Raw genomic sequence first — 25,385 nt, 5'->3', positions numbered from 1 at the left:
AGTTGTAGCCCTGCCTAGCCCAGTCCCAGTTCTCATGAGAGCAGTGGCTCAGCAGGGGAGTCTTCATTGCCTTTCTAGCAGGCTTGCCTGGCTTGCTGCCCCTCAACCCTAACACCTCAGGAATTTTTCAGCAGGTATTATAGCCCAGCCTGGCCTGCCCCCCAGTTCCAGCTCATGCTGGTGGGTGCTGCAGCACCCAGCCAAACTCCAGTCCCAGCCCTAACGTGAACTAGCTGGTGTTGCAGCCCATCCTGGTTCTCACGTCTGGCAGTGGGTGTTATGAACTAGCACAGCCTGGCCCACCCCCAGACTTGACCCACATGTATGCTGGTGGGTGCTGTAACCTGGCCCAGTCTGGGTTATACCTGCTTGCTCTATCAATATAATATGTTTTTCAGAAAAATATTGTTTTAGTCATTCATTTGAAAGGCAGAATGCACACAGACAGAGAACAAGAGAGATCTTTTAATCGCTAATTCACTTCCCAATTGTCTGCAGTGCTGGGCCTGGGCCAAGCCAAAGCCAGGAACCTGGAACTCCATCCAGATCTTCCATGTGTGTTACAGGGGCCCAAGCACTGGGGCTAACCACCATCTACTGTCTTCCAGATACAGTAACAGGTGCTGCATTGAGAACAGAGCAGCTGGGGCTTGAACTGGCACTCACAGGATGTTGATACAGGTGGCAGCATTACGTGCCTAGTTACAATGATGGATCCAACTGGCAGTATATTTTTAAACTGGCAGAATCAGATGTTGCAAGGCATTTATAAATCATATGCCTTGAGACCTGCATTATGGTATAGCAGGTTAGGCCTTCACCTGCAACATTCAAGTCCTGGCTGCCCTGCTTCTAATCTGGCTCCCTACTTTTACACCTGGGGAAGGTAGTGGAAGATAGTCCAAGTGCTTGGGCCCTTGTACTCATATGGGAGACTCAGAAGAGGCTGCCAGCCCTGGCTTTTGTGGCTATCTGAGGACTGAACCATTGGATGGGAGATTCTCTGTCTCTCACCCTCTCACAGATAAATCTTTAAAAAAAAAATCATATGCTTTGATCATTTAATACAGTGGTATGAATGTAATCAATTTTATTAAAATCTTTTTTTTAAAGATGTATTTATTTTACTTGAAAGTCAGAGTTACACAAAGAGAAGGGGAGAGACAGAGATCTTCTGTCTATTGGTTCACTCCCCAAATGGCTGCAATGACCAGAGCTGGACTTCTCTGAAGCCAGGAATCAGAAGTTTCTTCTGGATCTCCCATGTGGGATCGAGTTTCATCACCACTGCTTTCCCAGGCCATAAGCAGGAAGCTGGGTCAGAAGTGGAGCAGGTGGGATGCTGGCACCACTGGCGGAGGCTTAGCCTACCAGTGACCACAATTCTATCAATATTTTTGATGAAGTAACAACAACAAAAAAAAGCTATACTTCATTCAAAATAATTAGATAATAGAATATTAAGCCTTGAAAGAATATTAAAATCTAGTTAAATTTCCTTTAGAAATTCTTTTATTTTTACTAGTGAGAAAACTGAAGCTAAGAAAGTTGACTGCTCTGCAATCCATAGCTAGTGATTGATGCAGCTAGAGTTAAAATATAGATCTGGATTTAATTCTGCTTCACTATAAGGTGTGAAACTTGGTTGTTTTTTGTTTGTTTGTTTGTTTGTTTTTTTCCCCACATCGAGCCAGAGTAGAGATAAGCATTCTGTTTATCTCTGGTTTTAGTAAATAATAGAGCAAAGGGACAGTATGGTTTCTATAGGGCAGAAGTTTTCAAACATCAGTGTGTGTGAGAATCACCCAGGGCCTTGATCAAATACTGCTCTAGTCTCTGATTTAGAACATCTGGAGCAGCGCTGGAGAATTTTTGTTTATGACGAATTTCCAGAAAAGGCCAATTCTGCTGACCTAGGAACCCTACTTTGAGACCATACTTAGAAAAGTGGTGAGGAGCAGATTCTTTATGCATCCGATTGGGTTAAAAAAGCCTAAAGGCTGGTTGAGGCCTCCCTTTATCACCTGCAGTTTCAGGTTTCTGTTCCACATGCTGAGTGAGAGAAATGTGGAAATGTGGGGACCTGGATGAAGTTGTGGACCCTGGAAATTGGCTATTGTGGCCATTTGGGAGTGGACTAACAGATGAAAGATCTTTGTTTCTCCCTGTCAATTTTGCCTTTCAAGTAAATCAATTAAAAGTTTTCTAAAATTAAAAAAAAAAAAAGTAGTTGGGTCTTAGAGCAGTCGCTCCCAGGTGTAAAATATGGCTCTCTCTCTGTGACTTAGTGCTATGACTAGATTCAGGGATGTGTGTGTGTGTGTGTGTGTAACTAAAACAAAGCAATTACTGTGGAAAACAATCTGGTGTTATCACTTAAAGCTGAAATACAGGTACCCTGTGTTTATTCTGCTGAGTGATAAACTAGGCCTAAAACTGCCATAGGAACCCAGAGGAATGGATACATAGTCAGAGTAGCAATGTTCATAATACTTCCAAAATGGAAACAATCTGAACATCTTTTAACAAACAGAAGGGATAAATAGATTGTGGTCTCTTTGCATAATGGAGTACTATACAGCAATGAAATTGACTGAACCACTGCCAATCACAACAACGGACAAATCTTAAATGCAAGACAGGCCAGACACAAAAGAATATATTCTATTGTTTACATAGACACACGACTCATAAATATGCTACCTGTTCCAGTTAGAAGTAGACCACAATAGCATAAGGGAGTTCTACTTGCTCCATATCTATTTGTTCTTTATATACATTACAAATATTTCTCTATGGCTGAACAGAAGATCTGAATCTAAATGTAGTTGATAAGTCTTTTTCTGCATAGTTACAGTTTGGGGGTTTAGCCTAAGAAGCCTCAAGTCTCTTTGTGTCCTAGAAGTCTTATTTCCTGTTTATACAACTGATATTCCTCTAAAGTTGACCTTTCTTGGCATATGAGGGAGAGGTCACATTTCACTGTTTCAGATGGACCTTGGTCAAGTAGCACCGCTCAGGAGAGCTACTATGACACGAACAGGGCCTATCTATAAGCATGTGCATCTATTTCTAAACTCAGATTATGCTCCATTGGTCTGTCTACCCCTGTACTGCTACCACACCATCTCAAGGACTATGGCTTTAAAATAAGCCTTGCTATTTGGTATCAAGAATGTTTTAACTGTTCTTGGGCTCTTCCCTTCCGTATCCTTGAGTTCCTTAGGAATCCCGTTGGAATTTAGATGCAGTTTTAGAAATGATATCTTCACAACAATGACTTATCATTTTTGAACCCACTATGTTCTTCCAACTGTCGGTGTCTTGTAAGGTGTCTCACAATAACATGTTCTAATTTTCTCATTAGAGTTCTTAGATATCTCATGATTTATTTCTTAGTAAATACAGCTTCTTAAAGCAAAGGTATGAGTTCTCTGTACTTGAAATTGAAGAGAGCATTTAGTTTAGAAGTTTGCTGTTTAGATTTAACTGAATTAATATAAAAATGTTTAGCATACTCCTTGTTACATAGCAAATACTCTATAGATGGTTTATATTGTTATTCATAATAAGCTTGGAATTTAGTTAGATGTGTGTGAACCATAAAGTCAGAACATGTTTTAGAGGGACTGGCACTATAGCGTAGTAGACTGAGCCACCACGTATGATGCTGGCATCCCATTTAGGTGTTGGTTTATGTCCTGGCAGCTCCACTTGCAATCCTGCCTGGGAAAGCAGCAAGGGATGGTTCAAGTCCTTCCATCCCTGCATCCACGTGGGAGACCCAGAGGAAGTTCCTTGTTCCTAAACTTGGATTGCTACCATTCTCTCTAACTCAGATTTTCAAAAAAGATGAATCTTTTCTTTTTCACTTTATTTATTTATTCTTTTGATAATCTTACTTAGGGTACAGGTGAAAAGCTACAGGAAAGTGGGTAATATCATTGTTTTCTCACTAGTTTCATCTTTCTTTTTTCCTTGTATCTGGGGTCAGGGGAGAAACACAGGGAGAAGCCCCGCTCAGCCTCCTTCCCATCCCGTCCCCAATGTGAGGTACACTCCAAGGGTCCTGCTCAAGCAGTTTTGATAGTTCAAAAGTTCTGAGTTGCTGTCAATCTCACCGTTCTAATCGTGATGAAATCTCTTCAGAATCCACTGGCTGACATAGTCCTTCATGGTTGGGCTTCTGAAATCAGCAGTTCAGTTGGAGGGATCTGCAAAAAAACTTCATCTGAAATGATCCTAGACCTGATTCTTGTGTGAATTTGCCAGTACAGGGTCTGGCACAGTCTGTTGCCCCAATCAGCTTATGCACATGTTGGTTGTTTCAATTACTGGGTCAGTTCTGTTTCCAGCCCTGTCTTCCACACGATGGTGTTTTAGTCCAGCCTGATCCTGCCCACTTCATACTCGGCCCTCACGCAAACCAGTGGGAACTGCAGCCTAGTTGGGGCGACTACCCTGAATCTTTCTTTAAAGGTATTTTAGAGTAGGTTTTGTAGTCATTTTGTGACTTTGCCGCTTTGAGATGGTGCCAGGGGGCACATCCACACACATGCATGATTGCACACGTACACATTCATGACCACAAACACATTCCTCTCTTGGCTTGCTTTCTAATGCATGATAGACTTGTTAGAGGAGTAAAAGAGCTGCAGAAATGTCAGTAAGACATTAGGAAAGCAAAGAAATCAGACCCATATTTATTGTTGATGGGAAAGTAAAGTGGTGCAGTTGCCTTGGAAAACAGCTTGGCAGCTCCTCAAAATGTTAAACAGAGCTGCCAAATAGACTCGACACTTCTATTCCTAGGTATATAGCCCAAAGAACTGAAATCATACTAACATAATAGTTTATTTTAAAGATTTATTAATTTTTTTATTGGAAAGGCAGATTTACAGAGAGGAGGAGAGACAGAGGTAGATCTAACATCCAATAGTTCATTCCCCAAGTGGTTGCAACGACTTGAGCTGAGCCAATTCAAAGCCAGGAGCCCAGAGCTTCTTCCAGGTCTCTCATGCTAGTGCAGGCTTTGGGCTGTCCTTGACTGCTTTTCCAGGCCACAAGCAGGGAGCTGGGTGGGAAGCAGGGCTGCCGGGATTAGAACTGGCGTCCATGTGGGATCCCAGCACATTCAAGATAAGGACTTTAGCTGCTATGCTATTGTGTCGGGCCCTAATACAATAGTTTTAACACAAATGCTCACTGCAGCATTATTCAAAATGGACCCAAGTAGAAAGAGCACCACTCTGTCAACTGATGAATGGATAAAACACGTGGTGTATCCCGACAATGGAATGTCTAAAAGTGGTGAAGAGGAATGAAGTCCTGGTGCAAGTTATAAATGATTGAATCACAAAGACAAAGTGCTAAGTGGAAAGAGCTATATACAAGAGCCCACACATTGTGTGGTCCTATTTGTATGAAATGTCCTAAGTAGGTAAAATTTACAGATGCAATGTAAGGGAGGAAGGTGGGGAGCAGGGAGAGAAAGGGAAGTAACTGCAGATGGGTAGGGTATTTCTCTTTGGGGTGGTTAAAATGTTCTAAAATTAAATAGTAATGGTTATATAGCCTTGAGAACATATTAAAAACATCAAGTTATGCAATTTTAAAAAGTGGTTGTGCCACTTCTCATCCAGCTCTCTGTTAGTGGCCTGGGAAAGCCAAGCAGGTTCAAGTACCTGGGACCCTGCACCCACGTGGGAGACCCAAAACAAGCTTCTAGCTTCTCATTGGCTTAGGCCTGGCCATTGCAGCAGTTTAGGGGAATAAAGCATCAGATGGAAGGTCTTTTCCTCTCTGTCTCTCCTTCTCCCTATAAATTTGCCTTTCAAATAAAAATAAATACATCTTTTTAAAAAAGACATTCATTATATTTCAAGGCAAAAATAAAACACACCTGTGTGTATGGTGGGCATGACACATGAATGAGAAATAAACCTTACTTCTCAGGAAAAAACAGCTGCGGGGGAAGACGAGGTTATTTATAGTGGGATGATAATTTATAGAGACATAAATTATCCTATCAGATATTTCATGATGCATAGAATTCCATCACGAACTCCCAAAGTTAGCATAATTGAGCCAATGTCTTAGAACATTTCATCATGAAAGACATTTACTCACAATGTTGGAGTCATGGAGAATAGTGGAGGTCAGGGTTGAGTTCACGTAGAAACCACCTGGAAAGTTTAACCAAAACAAATCCCTGAGCCTCTTCCCAGAGCTCTTGGGTATAGCCTGAGGAAGTTCATTTCTGACAAATTCGCAGGTAGTCTGAGAAGTCTGAGAGCAAAATTTTCAGTTGCATCATTTTTTTAAAAAGATTTATTTATTTATGTATGTATGTATTTGTTTATTTAACTGGAAAGTCAGATTTATAGAGAGGAAGATCTTCTGTGCATTGATTCACTCCCCAAATAACTGCAACAGCCAGAGCTGAGCCAATTGGAAGTCAGGAGCCAAGAGCTTCTTATGGGTCTCCCAAATGGGTACTGGGTCCTGAGGCTCTGGACCATTCTCAACTGCTTCCCCAGGCTACAGGTAGGGAGCTGGATGGAAAGTGGAGCACCTGGGATATGAATCAGCACTCACTTGGGGTCCCAGGACATACAAGGCAGAGATTTAGCAAATAGGCTACCATGTAGAGCCCAAGTGGGTGAATTTAAAAAAAAAAATCTATTTGAAATTCATAACAGCAGAGGGAGAAGGAGGAGAGGGAAAAGTTGAGGGAGAAGGTGAGGAGTTGGGAGGCAGGTCTTCCATCTCATGGTTCATCTCACAGATGGTCACAAGAGCCAGATCTGAGATGCCAGACAAAAGCCAGAATCTTGAATTCCGTTCTGATCTCCTGCATCTGTGGTGGTGTCTCAAATACTTGGGTGATCAACAAGTGCTGTCCTAGGTGTGTTGACAGGAAACTGAGTGGGAAGGAGAGCATCTGAGACTTGAACTAGCACTCCCACATAGGGCCTGGCATCACAAGATGCAGCTTAATGAGCCGTGCTCTAACGTGTGAATTTTATGACATGCAAAATGGATCTCAATAAATATGCTACAAATCTGGTTTGGAAAATGAACACCGTTTGATCCCATTTTCCATGAATTTTTGAAGCCTTGTTGGGTACAGTTTGGGGTTTCTTATTCTCTTTATTTGACACTTTTGTTATTATCTAAATGTAGTCTCATACCACAGGAGCAGATTTAATTTTGGCTAAAAAATTTCTCCTTTAAACATTGTCTTTGGTATGTTATATATTTTTACCCTTTTTGTAAAATTTTTTTTTTGTTGGATTGAGCCTCTTGAAATTGAATATATTAATGTGACATGGGGAATGCATGTATATATTTACAGTATGTTATGCACTTCCCCTTTATTTCAGATGAGGTGGAGGACCATTGTACCCCAACACTGTGTTCTCATGGTTACATGTCTGCTTACTGCCTTTGAAGCTGTGCCTATAGACATAGACAAGACAAAAGTGCAAAATAGTCAACCTGTGGAAAGCGCCAAGATTGAACCACCAGTAAGTAAGATGGGAGGAAATGCATCTAAGTGGAGAGAATCGTGATTGCAACTAAATGAGATGAAGCAAAATGAAATTATAACTAAGTAAAGTAGAATGGGACATTTATCACTGAACTAGTGCTATTATTTATTACAAAATTGGACATTTAGAAAACATTCCTTAAATAGCACTGAGAAAAGTATTAGACAAACATATGCTGTTTCATATTATTTACAGTTGTTAGCATGTAGAAGAATTAATACAGTATTTTTTCTAAAGTATGTGCAGAGCTGATCAGCTCAGAGAGCAGTGGGTCTCATTCAGAGAAGACAGATGGACACCAGGGAAAAAATCAGTTAACAATATGACTTAAATCCTCAAGGTGTAAACTATATAGAAAACCTACCGGGCCCGGCGCAGTGGCGCAAGTGGTTAAGTCCTCGCCTTGCAACCCCGGGATCCCATATGGGCGCCGGTTCTAATCCCGGCAGCCCCGCTTCCCTTCCAGCTCCCTGCTTGTGGCCTGGGAAAGCAGTGGAGGACGGCCCAAAGCTTTGGGAACCTGCACCCGTGCGGGAGACCCGGAAGAGGCTCCTGGCTTCGGATCGGCATAGTATCGGCCCGTTGCGCTCACTTGGGGAGTGAATCATCGGACGGAAGATCTTCCTCTCTCTCTCTCTCCTCTCTCTGTATATCCGCCTTTCCAATGAAAAAATAATAAAAATAAATCTTAAAAAAAAAAAAAAAAAGAAAACCTACCTTTATGTAAAAATAAAACAAGATACTTGTTTTGTATATAAAACTCTTTGAAAAATATACATTTTTCGTTATAATGATTGAAATCATCAAAGTAGAAATGTCTCAATGTCTCAGTGCCATTTTGGTAGAAAATGTTTTTCAGATTGGAATCTTTAGATCCGCATACACACAACTTTCAGAAATGTCATTGTTTGCTTCTTGCTTTGAAGGACACTGGACTTTATTATGATGAATATCTCAAGCAAGTGATTGATGTGCTGGAAACAGATAACCATTTTAGAGAAAAGCTCCAAAAAGCAGATATAGAAGAAATAAAGGTAACTGTAATTAAGTAATTAACAGTATCTGAGCCAGATAAACACTGAGCTGAGTCCTTGGGATGTAAGATGAGACTCATTCCAGTCATTAAGGAGTGTGCGCGAGAAAGTCATGCCCAGAAAGACATGATTAGGATGGCTATGTGGTGAGTGTAAACTGTATTAGACGGATATAGAGGACAGACACAGGGCTCACGATGGAGCAGTGGGTGAGGGAGGAAAGTCAACCTCCCTGGTAGAGATTATGCCAACATTTAAGGTGTAACCGAGAAAGGGGATTTGCTTGTTCTAGACATTTCCTGTAAAAGTAAAAATATACCACATATCTCTTCTGTCTGAAGTCTTTGCCTCAGTGTAACATTTTCATGCTGTACGTGTGTCAGCATTCCATTATTTTTCGTGACTGAATAATATAGCTCTGTAGAGGGATTGTATATTATGTTTTTATCATTGTTTCTAAATATATATTTATGGGTCTGGCACAAGAGCCTAGTGGCTAAATTTTCACCTTGCATGCATCAGGATCTCATATGGAACTGATTCTAATCCTGGCAGCTCCACTTCCCATCCAGCTCCCTACTTGTAGCCTGGGAAAGCAATAGAGGACAATCCAAAGCCTTGGGACCCTGCACCTGCATGGGAGACCTGCTCAACTCCAGCCATTGTGGCCGCTTAGGAAGTGAACCAGCAGACAGAATATCTTTCTCTGCATATCCCCTCTGTAAATTGGAATTTGTAATAAAAATTTTAAGAGAATTTTAAAATTTTTATTTATTTGAAATCAAAGTTATATAGACAGAAGGAGAGATCTTCCATCCACTGATACTCTCCCTAAATGGCTGAGTCAGTCAAATGTGGCAGGCAAAAGCCAGGGACAAGGAGTTTCTTGTAAATCTCCCAGGAGGGTTCAGGACCCGAGCACTCGGGCCATCTCCAACTGTTCTCCCAGGTGTATTGGTATTCCAGCCAGGGCTTGAGCTGGTGCCTGTGTGGGATATCTGCATCGCAGGAAGAAGCTTAATGTGCTACACCATGATAGCAGCTCCAAAAAGAGCACATATAAACAAGTATAAAAGAAAAGAGATACACTTTTTAAAAGATTTATTTTTTGTATTTGAAAACAGTGTCAGAGGCTGGGAGAGATTATATAATATCATCCATCTGTTAGTTCAGGATCTTGGCCACAGCTGCCAAGGCTCAACCAAGGCAAAACCAGGGGCCTGAAACTCCAGCTGGGTTCCTCGCTATGAGTTGCAGGGGCCCAACTATTGGACCATCTTCTGCTGCCTTCCCGGGCTTGTTAGCATGGACTCGGATTGGAAATGGAACAGCCTGCACTAAAAATGACATTCTTATGTCAGAATCTGGTATCTCAAGCACACATTGTGTTAGAATGCTGTCCCCCAGAAATGCTCTTGCTGTCTTTTTACATAATAACAAATTAACCTAAATTACTCCAAAGTATTTTATTTGGTATACTTTTTGTTATAACCTTATCTGTAATGTGTTGAATTTCATCTAAAAATGGAATGTTACTGATAAAATTAACTTTTTTAATGAATAGAGTGGGAGATTAAGCAAAGAACTGGATTTAGTAAGTCACCATGTAAGGACAAAGCTGGATGAACTGAAAAGACAAGAAGTGGGAAGGTTACGGATGCTGATCAGAGCTAAAATGGATTCCGCTCAAGGTGAGTGCTAAAAAAAGGTAAGAAAATGTCAGTAGTTGTTTGCTGAACTCAGTTAACATTTTTTAAGATTTATTTTCATTGGAAAGTCAAATTTACAGTGAGAAAGAGACAGAGAGAAAGATCTTCCATCCACTGATTCACTCTCCAAGTGGCTGCAATGGCCGGAGCTGAGCCAATCTGAAGCCAGGAGCCAGGAGCTTCTTTCAGGTCTCCCATGCAGGTGCAGGGTCCCAAGGCTTTAGATCATCCTCAACTGCTTTCCCAGGCCCCAAGCAGGGAGCTGGATGGGATGTGGAGCTGCCAGGACACGAACTGGTGCCCATTAGGGATCCCAGCACATGTAAGGCAAGAATTTAGCTACAAGGCTGTTGTACTGGGCCCAAATTCAGTTAGCATTTGCACATGACATGCTCTTGTCAGAATATATTTTTTTTAAAGATTTATTTTTATTGGAAAGGCATATTTACAGAGAGAAGGAGATACAGAGAGAAAGATCTATACGCTGGTTTATTCCCCAAGTAGCCACAACAGCCAGAGCTGAGCCAATCTGAAGCTAGGAGCTTCTTCCAGGTCTCCCAGGTGGGAACAGTGTCCCAAGGCTTTGGGTTGTCCTTGACGACTTTCTCAGGCCACAAGCAGGAGCTGGATGGCAGGTGGAGCAGCTTGGATTAGAATTAGCTCCCATATGAGATCCCAGCACATCCAAGGCGGTAACTTTGGCCTCTAGGCTACAGCATCAGGGCCTCTTGTCAGAAATTTATATTAGTAATTATTTAATGGTTCTTAGTTTGTAAAATTGAATTAATTTTGGAGTAGGTAACATTTTTATAATATTTAAAATAAAATTATTAGTCTTAATGACATGAATGAAAAGTAGTGAAAAAAGCCATTTCATTTTTGAAATTAGTTGCTTATATTATTTGAAGGGCAGAGAGAGACAGTGGATGGGGAAAGACAGGAAGATCCCTCAGCTCCTGGTTTACCCTCTAAATGCCTGCAGCAGTGGGGGCTGGGCCAGGTCAAAGCCAAGGGCTCAGGACCCGGTCCTGCTCTGGGTGACAGTCACCTGCTGCCACTCAGGGTTCACGTTAGCAGGAAGCTGGAATCGGAAGCAGAGACTCACATTCAGGTGCTTCAGTATGGGATGTGTGCAGCTAAGTTATAATAGGAAAATAACGTGTCAGGAAATCCAGGGAAAGCAGAGATCGAAAAGCTAGTTGGGATAATTTCATACATAGAAACATGGTCAGAGAGAACCAGAGTTCTATAAGGAAATTCATCAAATCATTAAAAGATCACATTAACATTACTATTTAAACTATTTCAGAGCATTGAAAAGTAATGACTGCATTCACATTACTGTTATGTATTGATGCCAAAGCCAAGTTATTGCGTTTAAAAAGAATTCTATGTCATAGTAAGTTGGTTAGTTTCAGGAATGCAATATTGATTTAATATTAGGAAATGCAATGATATAGATTATCAAATAAGAAGCCGGAAAAAACTTTAAAATTTTGATATAGCAAGTTGATAAGTCACAAAGTCAAAGGACAGATGATAAATTGAAATAAATATTTGAATCTTGTTTTTTTTTTTATGAAAAAGAGGAGAGGGGAAAGAGAAGAGAGAAAGCAGTCAATTTTCTGTCTATTGGCCACCAGGCCACCAGGGGGAGCCTAGGCTGAAGGCAGCATTCAGGAACTCCATCCTGGTCCCTCAGTTGTATGGCAGTGTCCCAAATACCTGGGCCATCTTCTGCTGCCTTCCCAGGCTTTTTCATATGGAACTAGAGTGTAAATGAAGCAGTAAGCATTCAAACCAATACTCTAAATTTATGAGAGGCTGGTGTCACAAGGAGCAGCTTAACCCACTGTACCAAAGCAATTGCTCTGAAATCCTGTGTTCTATGAGAAAATTAAATAGCTTTAAAGTATATATTTTGGCGGCTGGTGTGGTAGCTCATCAGGCTAGTCCTCTGCCCTGTGGTGCCGGCATCCCTTATAGGTGCCAGTTCATGTCCTGGCTGCTCCACTTCCTATTCAGCTCTCTGTTTTTGGCCTGGGAAAGCAGTGGAGGATGGCCAAAGGCCTTTGGTCCTTGCATGCACATGGTAGACCCAGAAGCTTCTGGCTTTTGGCTTCACATTGACTCAGCTCTAGCTGATATAGCCATTGGGAAGTGAACCAGCAGATGGAAGACCTTCTCTAGGTCTCCTTCTCTCTCTGTAAAATCTTTCAAATAAAAATAAATCTTAAAAAAAAATCCTTTAGAGTCCAGTGCAGTAGCCTAATGGTTAAAGTCTTTTCCTTGAACACCCCAGGATCCCATATGGGTGCCGGTTCTAATCCCAGCAGCTCTACTTCCCATCTAGCTCCCTGCTTGTGGCCTGGGAAAGCAGTCAAGGATGGCCCAAAGCCTTGGGACCCTCTACCCATTTGGGAGACCTGGAAAAAACTCCTGGCTCCTGGCTTGGGATTGGCTCAGCTCCAGCCGTTGCAGCCACTTGGGGAGTGAATCATTGGGCAGAAGATCTTCTTTTCTGTCTCTCCTCCTCTCTATATATCTGCCTTTGCAATAAAAATAAATAAATCTTAAAAAAAAAAAATGTAAAGTATATATTTTGAAATACATAGATCTTTTAAAAAATGATCTTATAAGCCATCCATATGATCATCCTCATATGTATAGAAAATGCATCTAATAACATTTAATATTGTTAATTTTTGAAAAGGTAAGGTAATAATTAATTAGTAAATATTGCTGTAATACAATTAGTTATCTCCTGCTCAGTGGCTTCATATTTCATAGGGTAATTCTAGTATAAGAATACTGTGAAGAATTTATTGGAAAAAATTATGCATGGCTTCACATTTACATAAATTTACCTTTTTTAAAAAAAGGATTTATTTATTTTTATTGGAAAGGCAAATTTACAGAGAGCCGGAGAGCCAGAGAGAAAAAGATCTTCCATTTATTGGAAGACAAAGATTTTCTGTGTGTTGGTTTACTCCCCAAATGGCTGCAGTGGCCAGAGCTGAGTCAATTCAAAGCCAGGAACCAGGAGCCAGGAGCTTCCGCTGGGTCTCCCACATGGGTGCAGGGGCCTAAGGCTTACAGGCCATCCTCCATTACTTTGCCAAGCCTTAGGCAAGGAGCTGGATAGGAAGCAGAGCAACCGGGACAGGAAATGGTGTCCATATGAGATGCTTGTGCTTGGAGGTGGAGGACTAGCCAGTTGATTAGCCATCATGGCAGCTCCTAAATTTACTTTTCAGTTCAATTTTTCTATGCATGTTTTAAAGTACCCAATATGTCTTCTGACTAAAATCAGGAACGAGATAGTAATGCCTTCAGTAAGCACTGCTAGTTAGCATTGTTTTGCAAAGACTTGCCAAAACAGTTATACAAATGAAAAAAAAAAAAAATCAGGTATCATAATTGAAAAGGAGTTGAAAGCCATCTGTATTTGTAGACTATGTATACTTGTAACTCCCAAAATAATCAACTGAAAAATTTACTAGAAACAGTGTCATTTTGATGAATATTTTTGGTGTCTCATAATTGATCATTTACAGTTTTTTTTTTATTTCATTTCAGGTACAGGCATGGACCACCAAGCTCTTTTAAAACAATTTGAGCATCTAAATCATCTGAATCCTGAGAAATTTGAATCCACAGATTTAGACATGTTAATCAAAGCGGTGAGAATATTGCCAAATGAAATTGTGTTTCTTTTATTTTTGAGGTTTTACAATATGGTGGCTAAACTTGTAGAAGTACAATTTTTGTATGATCTTCCCAGTGTTTTTAAAGGGAGATAACTTAGTCTTTGTTAGCATAGAAATTAATAAAGACAAATAGGTTTATAATTCCGTATCAACAATTCCCAAACCTCTAAGTCAAACTTGACCTGATTTAACCAAAATTATAGTGATGCTATTTGTAGTTTTTAATTAGACCACTTAGTGTATTTATACATTTTTTTTTGTTAAAAGAATACTAATCTGTTTTATTACAGACACCACAAGGATGTTCCAATAAATGGCATATGTGCCATATTTCTAAAAATCTAGAAAATTCTGAGGCAGACATTTGGTAAGCAATTAAGATGCCACTTGGGATGCCTGCATCCCATGTCAGAGTGCCCGAGCTCAAGTCCCAGTTCTGCTTCAGATGCCAGCTTCCTGCTGTTGTCATCCTGGGAGGCAGCAGGTGATGCCTCGAGTGGTTGGATTCCTGCAGACAGGAGACCCTGACTGGGTTCCTGGCTCCTGGCTCCTGGCTCCTCACTTTGTCCTGGCCCGGGCCTGGCTGTTGGGTGTTTGAAGAGTGAATGAATGAATGGGGAATCTCTTTCTTTCTCTCACTGTCTTTCAAGTAAAATAAGTATAAATAAAATAGAAAATTCTGAAACACATCAGGATTCAGAGATTTTATATTTAATAAAATTTATCTGAAAGTAGGGGAGATCAAGAGTGAGAGAAAGCAAGCTATGTTCCACTGATGTGTTCACTTTCCAAACGCCCACAACAGCTGAGAGTAGGTCAGGCTGCTGGTTTCAGGGATCCTGGGTAAGAGTTTGTGTACCTCTCTCAACTAAGAATACAGTTACCAAACGAGATCTTGTACCTTGGCAACTACAGTTACGTGGTTAGCAACCATTCTCATTTTTTTTCATACAGTACGGATTGATAACAGCCCCTTCCTTCTACTTTCTAAAATCAACTTTTGTATTATTTGTTTATAGGGAAATTCCTAAAGTTGAAGCTAGCTTTCAACTTTTGATTTCTTTCAGTGTCTACATCCCTGGTAGTAGTAATGACCAAAAGACAACTGTGGAATTACATTTCTGCTGTCCCATTCCAGTGTTTTGTTTTGTTTTTGGTCTCCTCTCTTTAAAGAGCATGCTGTATTTGAGAATTGCGTTATTTGTATTTATGTTTTGAAATACTTGTCTGTGTGTAGCTTAAGTGAATGATTACGTTCTAGGCAACAGCTGATTTGGAGCACTATGATAAGACTCGGCATGAAGAATTTAAAAGGTATGAAATGATGAAGGAACATGAAAGGAGAGAATATTTAAAAACACTGGATGAAGAAAAGAGGAAAGAAGAAGAATCAAAATTTGAAGAAATGAAGAAAAAGCATGAAAATCATCCCAAAGTCAATCATCCAGTAAGGATTGTGACTTTATGAAAAAGTATTTAATTAGATACTGCTTTGTACCAACAGCAGACTTTTTTCATAAGTTATTAACACTTGAGTCTTGATTCTGAATTCTGTAAAGTTTCTCAAATTCAGATTTGATTTTTGAATCTGTATATATACGTATATATATACTTTGTTTTGAGCAATTTTCCAACATTGGTTTACAGGGAAGCAAAGATCAACTGAAAGAGGTATGGGAAGAGACGGATGGACTGGATCCTAATGACTTTGACCCCAAGACATTTTTCAAATTACATGGTAACAGATTTGATACAAATATTAACATTTATTTCTAGTGCTTGAAAAATTATGTTTACTTTAATTGACTGATTTCTGACAAGATTTCCTATTGAATCTTCCTGATAGTAAATGTGTAGAGCCTGTCTGTAGAGTATTGATAGTCCACTGCTCATCCAGGATGAAATAGTTCAGGTCGATAGCTGTGGTTTGGTATTTCTTTTCCTTTTGAGTCATTGCATGTTTCACTACAAGCTTCTTTGTCAATATAAAGTCATTCTGAAACTAGCTAGGTTGTATTTAACAGGCTTTATTACACAATATTAAGATTTATTTTATTGGTAGAATGTTTGCTTTACATATTTGGAGAAAAATAGTTCAGACATAAATAAACTTAAAATAGGGATCCATTCTTAAAAAAGAATCTTTTTCTGTACCATATGCCTTGGCCTTTCATGTCAGTGTCAGTTTTACAAACTGTTTATGAATGATTGCATTTCAGTTATTTATTTTTAAGGCCTTAAAGTCCATTTCTGCATTTGTAACGCTTAAATTTTAGATGTCAATAATGATGGCTACCTGGATGAACAAGAATTAGAAGCCCTGTTTACTAAAGAGGTAATGTGTTTATCAGGTACTCAGAAGTCTCTTTCTGTTGCATTCTTTTCTTTCATGTTGGTTTTAAAATTTTCATTTTAGTTGGAGAAAGTGTATGATCCTAAAAATGAAGAGGATGATATGATAGAAATGGAAGAAGAAAGGCTTAGGATGAGGGAACATGTAATGAATGAGGTATGTTTTAAAATTTTATGTTCTTTCTAGTGATTATTCAAGTTTTTGCCATGAATCTTATAATAGGATGAAAAATAAATGCATACTCCAGATACTTAACTGAATTTTGCATTTTTGATCCAGAATGTTATTCTAGAGTCCCTTAGTATAAAAATGTTATCATTAATTTAAAAATATTTAAAGAGCTTAAGATGTGCCTGTCTATCAGACAAAAACATTTTTTGACAGTGAGAAATACTAAAGTTCTGTATTTGGTACTTTAAAAACCTGTTAGTCTTTAAAATAAATCCCAAATCCCAATACCTTAATAGACTGTGGTAACAAATATTTATTTCTTGTTGGTGTCTCCTGAGCTTTAGGAATTGACAGCATTTAAGTGTTGTAGAGCTAGGCTGGCTTTGCCAGGTACTATTGTGGCTGACCTTGAAATTTCTAGAAGTAATCCCTAAGGGTACCATCAGAGATGTGATTGACTTAAGCCAAATCATGCCATAGTATTTAAGACTTAGGCCCAACTGTGGCCAGCTGACGTACATCCCCTTAAATTTCTGTGGCTAAAGCAGAAGGATGTGTACCTCCCAAGGGATGTCCCAGCTAATTATGTGATTGTAGGTGGGGTGCATGAGCCTATTACAGAAGGGAGCAATAACTTGGAAATAATAATCTGAAGTGTCACAGAGTCCTAGCATTTTAGTGCCTGTCCTTATCAAAGAAACTGATCATTTTTGCAATTTGGCTTATCCAACTCAATTTTTTCTCCTACTTCTTGGATCTCCAAACAATGATGCGTGCTACTTGTTCAAAAGGCCATAAGTGGTGCCCTTTGCAAAAAGAAGTGATGATGACCTAAGCACATTGTGTTGACTCCTGAGTGAATCACCCTGTTCTGTTTGAAGCAGTGGAATGTGTCCTAGAGATGAACCTGGGGAATAGACTAACTGGGCTGTGGACTCCACATCAGTCACAGGAGCTTGTTGTCAGCTCACCCTCTGCTCACTTCCTCACTTCTCAGTCTTTCACTTCTCCTTTTACCTTATGACACTTCCATTTCCTCTGTCTCCTCTGTCCTTGATTCTGATTCTACTGCGAAAATAAATTCAATCAAGGGAGTTACTTCATCCTCCTACTACTAAATCTGCCCACCAATCTGTCTGTCAATGCCTTTGTTTTGCCTTGCCTTCTATTCCCAGATACACTATTGCTCTTCCTATTGGAGGCCCTTTCCTGCACTTCTGCATTAGATCCCATTCTAAATCTTCTATTCAAGAACTTTCCCAGCTGTTGTCCTCCCCCTAACACTATTGCATCAGCATTTTCACTATATAGAATCATTCTCGTTAAGCAGAAAACATGCTCTAATGTCTTCTTCCTTACAAAATCTCTAGTTACTCTGCACTCTTCTGGTCCCTTTCAAACTTTGTATCAAGTTGCCTAGTCTTCCTCTCCCTGTTATTCTGCACCTTTCATTTTCCCCCTGGTCTGTACTGAATGTGGCTTTGCCTCCACCATTCCTTTGAAACTTCACCTTCCAAGGATCCTCCATCTTGTCATGTTCAATGGACTCGTCTTCCTTGACTTCTTTTTTTTTAATTATTATATTTTTGACCATCTTTACATAGCTAATTAGGGTAAAAAGGTTCAAGGGCTATAGGAAAATGGATAAGAGTATTATTTCCATGTTTCCTTCATGTTTAAAGGGGGGTATTAAGGGAGAAGGCCCACCCAGTTTCCCACCCACCCCAGGTTCCAGATGTAGGGCGTGCTCCGAAGTTCTTGTTCAAGTGTTTTTGATGGTTCACCAGTTATGAATGCTGCCAATCTTGCCACTGCAAGCACTATGAGGTCTTTGAAAAATCCACTAAATGACATAGTCCATCATAGAGTCTCTGTTTGCCCTGTATTTTGCTACCAACATTTAGCTGAGATGGTTGGTTGACCTTTTCTGTCTTCTGTTTTTTCTTGGTTAGGGTTCTGAGTCCAGCATTTTGATTGGGGAAATCTCCAAAGAAACTTTTTCTGAGGTGTTCCCAGACCAGATTCTTGTATGTACTAGCAAATACAGGGCCCGGCACGGTCCATCAGTCCAATCAGCAGGTGGTTGCATAGTGTTTGCTCAGTCCTGCCCAGTCCACCCTGTTCCATTACCAATTGACACATTAGCCAGCTGTTGGAGCTACTATGCCCAGCTTGTCCGACCCCCAGGTCTGAACCACATGTTCACCAGCGGCAGCTATGACTCGTCAGGGGAGTTTCCCAATTTCTTCTACTTAATCCACTCCCAGACCTAGTTCTCATACATGTCATTGGGTTTTAGGCCAGGTTCTGGCAAAGTCTGGCCAGGAGGCTGCTGGAAGTTTAAACCCCCAGGCCCAAGGTCGTGTCCCTCCCCCATCCCATTCACCACTCAGTGAGGGTGGCCGGTGGGCCCTGAACCTGCCCAGTCACAGATACTTCCCCCCTCGGTGTACTCACTCCGAAGGGAGCAACGCCCAGAGCCCAGGCAGGCCCGGGGACAGCTCACCACATGCACGTCTGGTGGCTGTCGTCTGGGATCCAGGCATGAGATGCCCCCCTTCCTTGACTTCTTAACCTGTGTTGGACACGGTGACTGCTTCCCTTGTTCTTGAAGTACATCCTTCACCTGACTTTTGGAACACCAGAGCTCCTTGTTTCCTCATGTGTCACACACCCAATCTTCCCAGTTCTCTTTTGCTGACTGTCCCTCTTCTTCCTAAGTTCTCAGTGTCACAGTGCTCTTGGCTTAGCCTTCTCACTTCCTTAATTCTTTCCCTAGGTGACATTGTAGTTGCCTGGGTCTTTTTTTTAAAATTTATTAATTACATTGCATTATGTGACACAGTTTCATAGGCTCTGGGATTCCTCCAACTCCTGCCCGTACCCTGCCCCCATGGTGGATTCCTCCACCTTGTTGCTGTGTTACAGTTCAAATTCAGTCAAGATTCTTTCATTGCAAACATATACCAAGCATAGAGTCCAGCATCTTATTGTCCAGATAAATTCAACGGTCCCTTGGGGAGACCATTTCTGGTCTGAAGGCAGAGCTGGCAGAACATCATCCCGATCAATTAAAAGCCACAACATAACATCAATAACAATTTACAACATTATGGAATTATTTGACATGGTATTGAGTAACCAATATGTTAAAAAAAATGCAAGTTCTTAACCACTTCCTGTGACTAGTTCATTGACACCTTAAAATGGTTGTAGAGTACTATTCAGCTGTCTCCTGTCTATTTTCATTTTAGTATTTAGCAGTTTATAGTGTTAAAGCATGATTTTGCTGAACTTGGCAGATTTTAGGATAGTCTAAACTGGCTTATAACTCTAACAAGGCATACGTCAACAGTTTAGGTACAGAGCAGTTTCAGGAGGGGTGTGCAGAGAAATCTTCAATACCTTAGTGAGGAGTAACTAATCTTTGTGTCCTACCTAGTAAGGTATGTGTGAGTCCACACTGACCATTTCCTGGGTCTTAATGTATGTGCTACATGCTAGTAAACTAAAACAAAAAAGATGTTTGTCTCCAGCTCTCTGCTTTCCCTAAGTTCCACACTTCTATCTGGCATTTCCTCTTGCTGTATGATCCATATCTTCTCCTTACACTTCAAACTTGAAAAAAGCAGTTTCTCTTTTGGAATGGTTGTTTTTCATGCCCAAACATCTGCCTTTGAAAGATTATACTTATTATAGTGAGAAAAAAAACAGTGTTGGCACAGCCAATTTGATCAGCTGACTCAAATGTGATGATCAAATATTTAGGTATCTTTTTATCTTCCAAATCGAATTGTATAGAAGAGAAACATATCTTTTCTGATTCTATTAGGGTGTTGAGCGTTGTATATTTTTTCCTCTAGTTTCTGTGGGTGTTAGGTGAGTCCTAATGGCTATGTGTTCGTGTAGTAACATCTGTTAGAAGACAGTTACTAGTGTGTAAGGAATGGAAGTTAGATTTATTCTGTCTGACATTTGTGTTTTCCTTCAATCAGGTTGACACTAACAAAGACCGATTAGTGACTATGGAAGAGTTTTTGAAGGCTACAGAGAAAAAAGAATTCTTGGAACCAGACAGCTGGGAGGTAATAGAACCTACTTCAAAGGGGTTGGATGGTTCAAGAAATTCTACATCAGACTTTTTTAAGTTTTGTTTTAAGTTTTGTTGTCCCCCATTATGTTGTATGTCTGTTTTGGCTTTCTAAATGAAATGGAAATGTCACTGTAGTTGAGCATTCCTAATCGAAAATCTGAAATGTTCCAAAACCATTTTGAGCATGATAGCAGACAAGGAAAATTCCATGCTTGACCTCCTATCAAAATGCAGGTACACTAAAAACATTGAATAAAATCATATTCAGGATCTATGCATAAGGTGATGAAACATAAATCAATTTTATCTTTATACTTGGATCCTATCCCCAAGATATTTTATTTTGTATATGCAGAGATTTCAAAATCAGAAAAGACCTGAAATCTGAAATACTTCAAATCCCAAACATTGCAGATAAGTGCTACTCAACCTGTATAAAATAATGAACTTAATTTCTTGGAAAGATTGTAATAGTTGATAGCTTATTTGTAATCAACTGTATATAATTGGGAAACTTTTAAAAGATATATATTTTCCAACTATAAAATAGTTTTCATTGTTGAAAATTACAGGTATAAGTACTATTAAAGAATAAATTAGAAGTTAATTCTACTCCTCAGAAGGAGACTATATATTTTATGCATTACATTATGCCAATTTGGATTAGAATTCACTTTGCATTTATATTATGTGCATGTGTGTATGACACACCTTAAATAAGCGAGCAGTGTGTTATCCCACATTTAAAAAATGCATGTATATTCATATTTATGCTTTTAAAAATGGCTCCACATTGTATAAATGATTCTGCATGTTCATGAAATGCTTTTTTAAAATTTAATATCTTTTGTAAACATTTTCCAATTTCATTCTTCAAAAGTATTTAAGAGATACTACACACGCAGTTGTATAGGTATGGCATGATTTATAGCTTCATTCCTCTAGATATAGATGTTCTAGGTAAATTCCACTATTCTACTGTAGTAGATAACTCTGTGATGACCACCCACTTATTTGTACACATTTGTGGGCAATATATGTGATTCCTTTTTTTTTTTTAAGACTTATTTATTTTTTATTGGAAAGGCAGATACACAGAGAGGAGGACAGAGAGGAAGGTCTTCTGTCTGATGGTTCACTCCCCAAGCAGTTGCAATGGCTGGAGCTGAGCCAATCCGAAGCCAGGAGCCAGGAGTTCTTCCAGGTCTCCCACATGGGTGCAGCTGTCCTCAACTGCTTTCCCAAGCCACAAGCAGGGAGCTGGATGGGAAGTGGGGCTGCTGGGATTAGAACCGGCGCCCATACGGGATCCCGGCACATTCAAGGCAAGGACTTTAGCTGCTAGGCCATGGTGCCAGTCCCATGTGATACCTGTGGTTAAATCTCAGGAATAAAGCCATTGTCAAAACTGGACATATTTAAAAATGTTTTTCATTATATCTTAATTATAATTATGATCTTTCACTATATGTATTTTTATGTGATTATATGTACTATTTCATCATATATCAATATATCTTATAAATTGCTCCAGAAGATTATGCAGTTTATATCATAGTCAGCTCTAAATAAATGCATTCACAACTTTAAAAGAATAATAACATTAAAGCAAGAATATTGTCTTCTACATAAAAATGAATAGACTGTATTTAAGTTAGGTTTTCAGTTGTGCTAAAAATAGTATGAGATAGAGAGACCAACTTTGCTGGTTTACCTAGAACTTAGAGATCCCCATAAAATAAATGTTTTATTTTTTAAAACATTTTGTTAAACATATTTAAAAAACATTTTAAAAAACATATTTTTATTTTTTATTTTATTTTATAAAATAAAAATGTTTTATTTTTTAAAAAATAATTTCATTTACTTTAATTGGAAAGGCATTTACAGAGAGAAGGAGAGACAGAGTGATCTTCCTTCTGGTTACTCCCTAAATGGCCACAGTGGCCAGGACTGAGCTGATCCAAAGCCAGGAGTCAGGCACCTCTTCCAGATCTTCCATGTGGGAGCAGGGGCCCAAGTACTTGGCTCAGCCTTCACTGCTTTTCCAGGTCATAAGCAGAGAGCTGGATGGGAAGCAGAACAGCCAGGACATGAACTGGTGGCCATATGGATTGCTGGCACCACAGGGTAGGGGCTTAGTGTGCATGTCACTGCACCGACTCTGGAAATGTTCACTTCTAAAACTGAAAAGTTCTAAAACTGAAAAGTTCTAAAATTGAGGACAGTTGGCTGCTTTCGTTTAGGACCAGCCTGCTTTTGTTTTGGGTATTTTTTTTCTAACAATGGAGTATTTTATTTAACTTGTTTACATTTATTTATATGAGAGGGAGAGAGAGAACTGCCATGCACTGTTCACTCCCCAAATGCCTGCAGCTGCTGTGGCTGAGCTTGGCTGAAGCTAGGAGTGTGGAACTCAGTCCAGGTCTCCCAAGTGAGTAGCAGGAGGCCATTTGCTTTTCCCAGGCTCTGGCAGGGAACTCCATTGTAACTGGAGCAGCTGGGACTTGCACTAGCACCGATGTGTCATTGTCAGAGTTGAAGGTAACACCTAAAGCTGCTACACCATAACACCAGCTCCCCTCTTACTCCCACTGCCTCATTTGAGTTTTTGTTTAATGTTTGAAATATTTCTGGATGTTGATTAAGAATGCTAAGATTATATGAATCTGCCTTCTCTTTAGTGTATCTAGTAAACTAGAAGGTCAATAAATAATTATGTACTTTTAAATTTTGACATAATTTCAGAGTTAAAAGAATAGGCTAGGAATTCATAAATAACTCTTCACCAAAATTGCCCATTTTACTACATTTGCTTTGTCTTTCTTTTTTCTTTCTATTTCTTGTTAATCTCTTTCTTTGTGTGTGTTACCATGTAATTATATATGTCTAAGTGTATGCTGATGTCATAGATGTATATATAATTTTTTTGAGCTGCTTAAAAGTAAATTGCACATGATGCTGTTCTCACCCTAATACTAGAGTGTACATTTCTTGCCAATAAAGATTTGTCTTCCTAATCATAGTAAAATGTCCAATACACACAGCATACTCCTCTCCCATTGACTTCATTGGTTTTTGTCAATCTCCTGAGGGACATTCTTTGTAACAAAAGAAAGACCATGTCAGTATTGAAGTGAGTTGCAGTGTCTTTTTAGTCCCCTGTAATCCAAAGCAGTTCCTCGGTCTTCATGTATTTTTCCTGGCATTGATGTTTTAAAGAGATCAGGCCAATTGTGTGGCAGAATATCCCTTGGACAGTACAGAAGAGACACTCGGTGGATGGTGTCTGTAGGCACATGCTTTGATGTGGCCCGTAGCTGACACTGTTAGGTTTGATTGTGTGGTTAAGGCAGCGTCTACCAGATATTCCTATTGTAAACTTGCTGTTTTGCCTTTTAAAATATTATGTAGAGGTCAGCATGACAGCTCAATAATGATTAATTAATTCTCCTCCTGCAAGCACTGTCATCCAAAAAGGGCACCAGTTCATGTCCAGCAGCTCCACTTGCCATCTAACTCCTTGTTTATAGCCTAGGAAAGCAGATGACCCAAAATCTCAGGCCCGGCATGGTAGCCTAATGGCTAATGTCCGTGCTTTGCTTGTGCTGGGATCCCATATGGGTGCCCGTTTGTGTACCAGCTGCTCCACTTTTCATCCAGCTCCCTGCTTGTGGCCTGGGAAAGCAGTAGAAGATGACCCAAAGCCTTGGGATTCTGTACCTGTGTTGGAGACCTGAAAGAGGCTCCTAGCTCCTGGCTTCAGATCAGCTCAGCTCTGGCTGTTGTGGCCACTTACGGAGTGAACCAGCAGTGGAAGATCTTCCTGTCTGTCTTTCCTTCTCTCTGTAAGTCTGGCTTTCCAAAAATAAATGAATCTTTTAAAAAGATCCCTTAAAAATCAATGTTTTTTAATTGACCTAATAATTGTCACTATTTTGCCTCTTGTGATTTAAAAAAATGTGTGTTTTAGCCCATCTTTAAACCAGAACTCCAAATCAGCTTTAAAAAAAGATCCACTCAGCATAATAAAAAGCATTTTCTGAAGTATTGCTTTTCTTTTTTTTTTTTTTTTTGAATTTTTTTTTTTATTAACATTGTATTATGTGAAACAGATTTATAAGCACTGGGGAGTCCCCCCGCCCCTCCCACACCCCTCCTCCCATAGTGGATTGCTCCATCTTGCTGCATAACCACAGTTCAAGTTCAGTTGAAATTCCTTCATTGTGAGCATGTACCTAGCATAAAGTCCAGCGTTTTATTGTCCAGATAAGTTCAGTGGCCTCTTGGGGAGACCTTCTCTGGTCTGAAGGTAGAGCTAACAGAGTAAAGTTCCAGTCAGTTAAAACCCCCAACAAAACATCAGCGTCGATATACAATGTTATGGGATTAATTGGTATAGTGTTGAGTGAACAATATGTTAAAAGAAAAAAAAAAAAAGTTCAATTCTTCCACACCTCTTGGTTTAGACAGTATCAGTGACAGGTTCAAAAAGTAACAATCAACCAAGCATAAATTACAGGTTAAATCCAGGCAAACATTAGATGTCTGACATAGTATTGAGTAGACAATATGTAAAAATTACATGTAAGTTCTTGATTACCTTCTACAACTGTTTCAATGTCACCTCTTCAATTGAGGTGTGTAACGATTTTGGGGGGTGTTGCAGAGAAATCTCTCATACCTTGCTAATGAGTACTTGTTTATGTTCCATCTAATAGTATATGAGTGAGTCCTTGATGACCTATCTTTATTGTTCTTT

At 39.7% G+C, this 25,385-nt stretch overlaps 1 protein-coding gene across 2 annotated transcripts in view; it reads left to right on the top strand.

Moving 5' to 3' along the window:
• NUCB2 (nucleobindin 2) overlaps nucleotides 1–25,385 on the top strand; it is a 46,514-nt gene that overhangs the window by 14,353 nt on the left and 6,776 nt on the right. For both annotated transcript variants that reach the window (XM_040989036.1, XM_040989037.1), the window contains exons 3-11: nucleotides 7,386–7,529; nucleotides 8,480–8,587; nucleotides 10,152–10,278; nucleotides 13,876–13,979; nucleotides 15,268–15,453; nucleotides 15,654–15,744; nucleotides 16,283–16,341; nucleotides 16,423–16,515; nucleotides 20,526–20,615. In XM_040989036.1, coding sequence (XP_040844970.1) covers nucleotides 7,386–7,529; nucleotides 8,480–8,587; nucleotides 10,152–10,278; nucleotides 13,876–13,979; nucleotides 15,268–15,453; nucleotides 15,654–15,744; nucleotides 16,283–16,341; nucleotides 16,423–16,515; nucleotides 20,526–20,615 — 1,002 coding nt within the window. The remainder of the gene's footprint in view (nucleotides 1–7,385; nucleotides 7,530–8,479; nucleotides 8,588–10,151; nucleotides 10,279–13,875; nucleotides 13,980–15,267; nucleotides 15,454–15,653; nucleotides 15,745–16,282; nucleotides 16,342–16,422; nucleotides 16,516–20,525; nucleotides 20,616–25,385) is intronic.

This window comes from Ochotona curzoniae, unplaced genomic scaffold, assembly GCF_017591425.1.
Source record: "Ochotona curzoniae isolate NIBS_2020 unplaced genomic scaffold, NIBS_Ocur_1.0 contig_517, whole genome shotgun sequence".
NCBI lineage: Eukaryota > Metazoa > Chordata > Mammalia > Lagomorpha > Ochotonidae > Ochotona > Ochotona curzoniae.
Note: the sequence above shows the minus strand (reverse complement) of the source record. Positions and strands in the feature narration are given on the sequence as shown.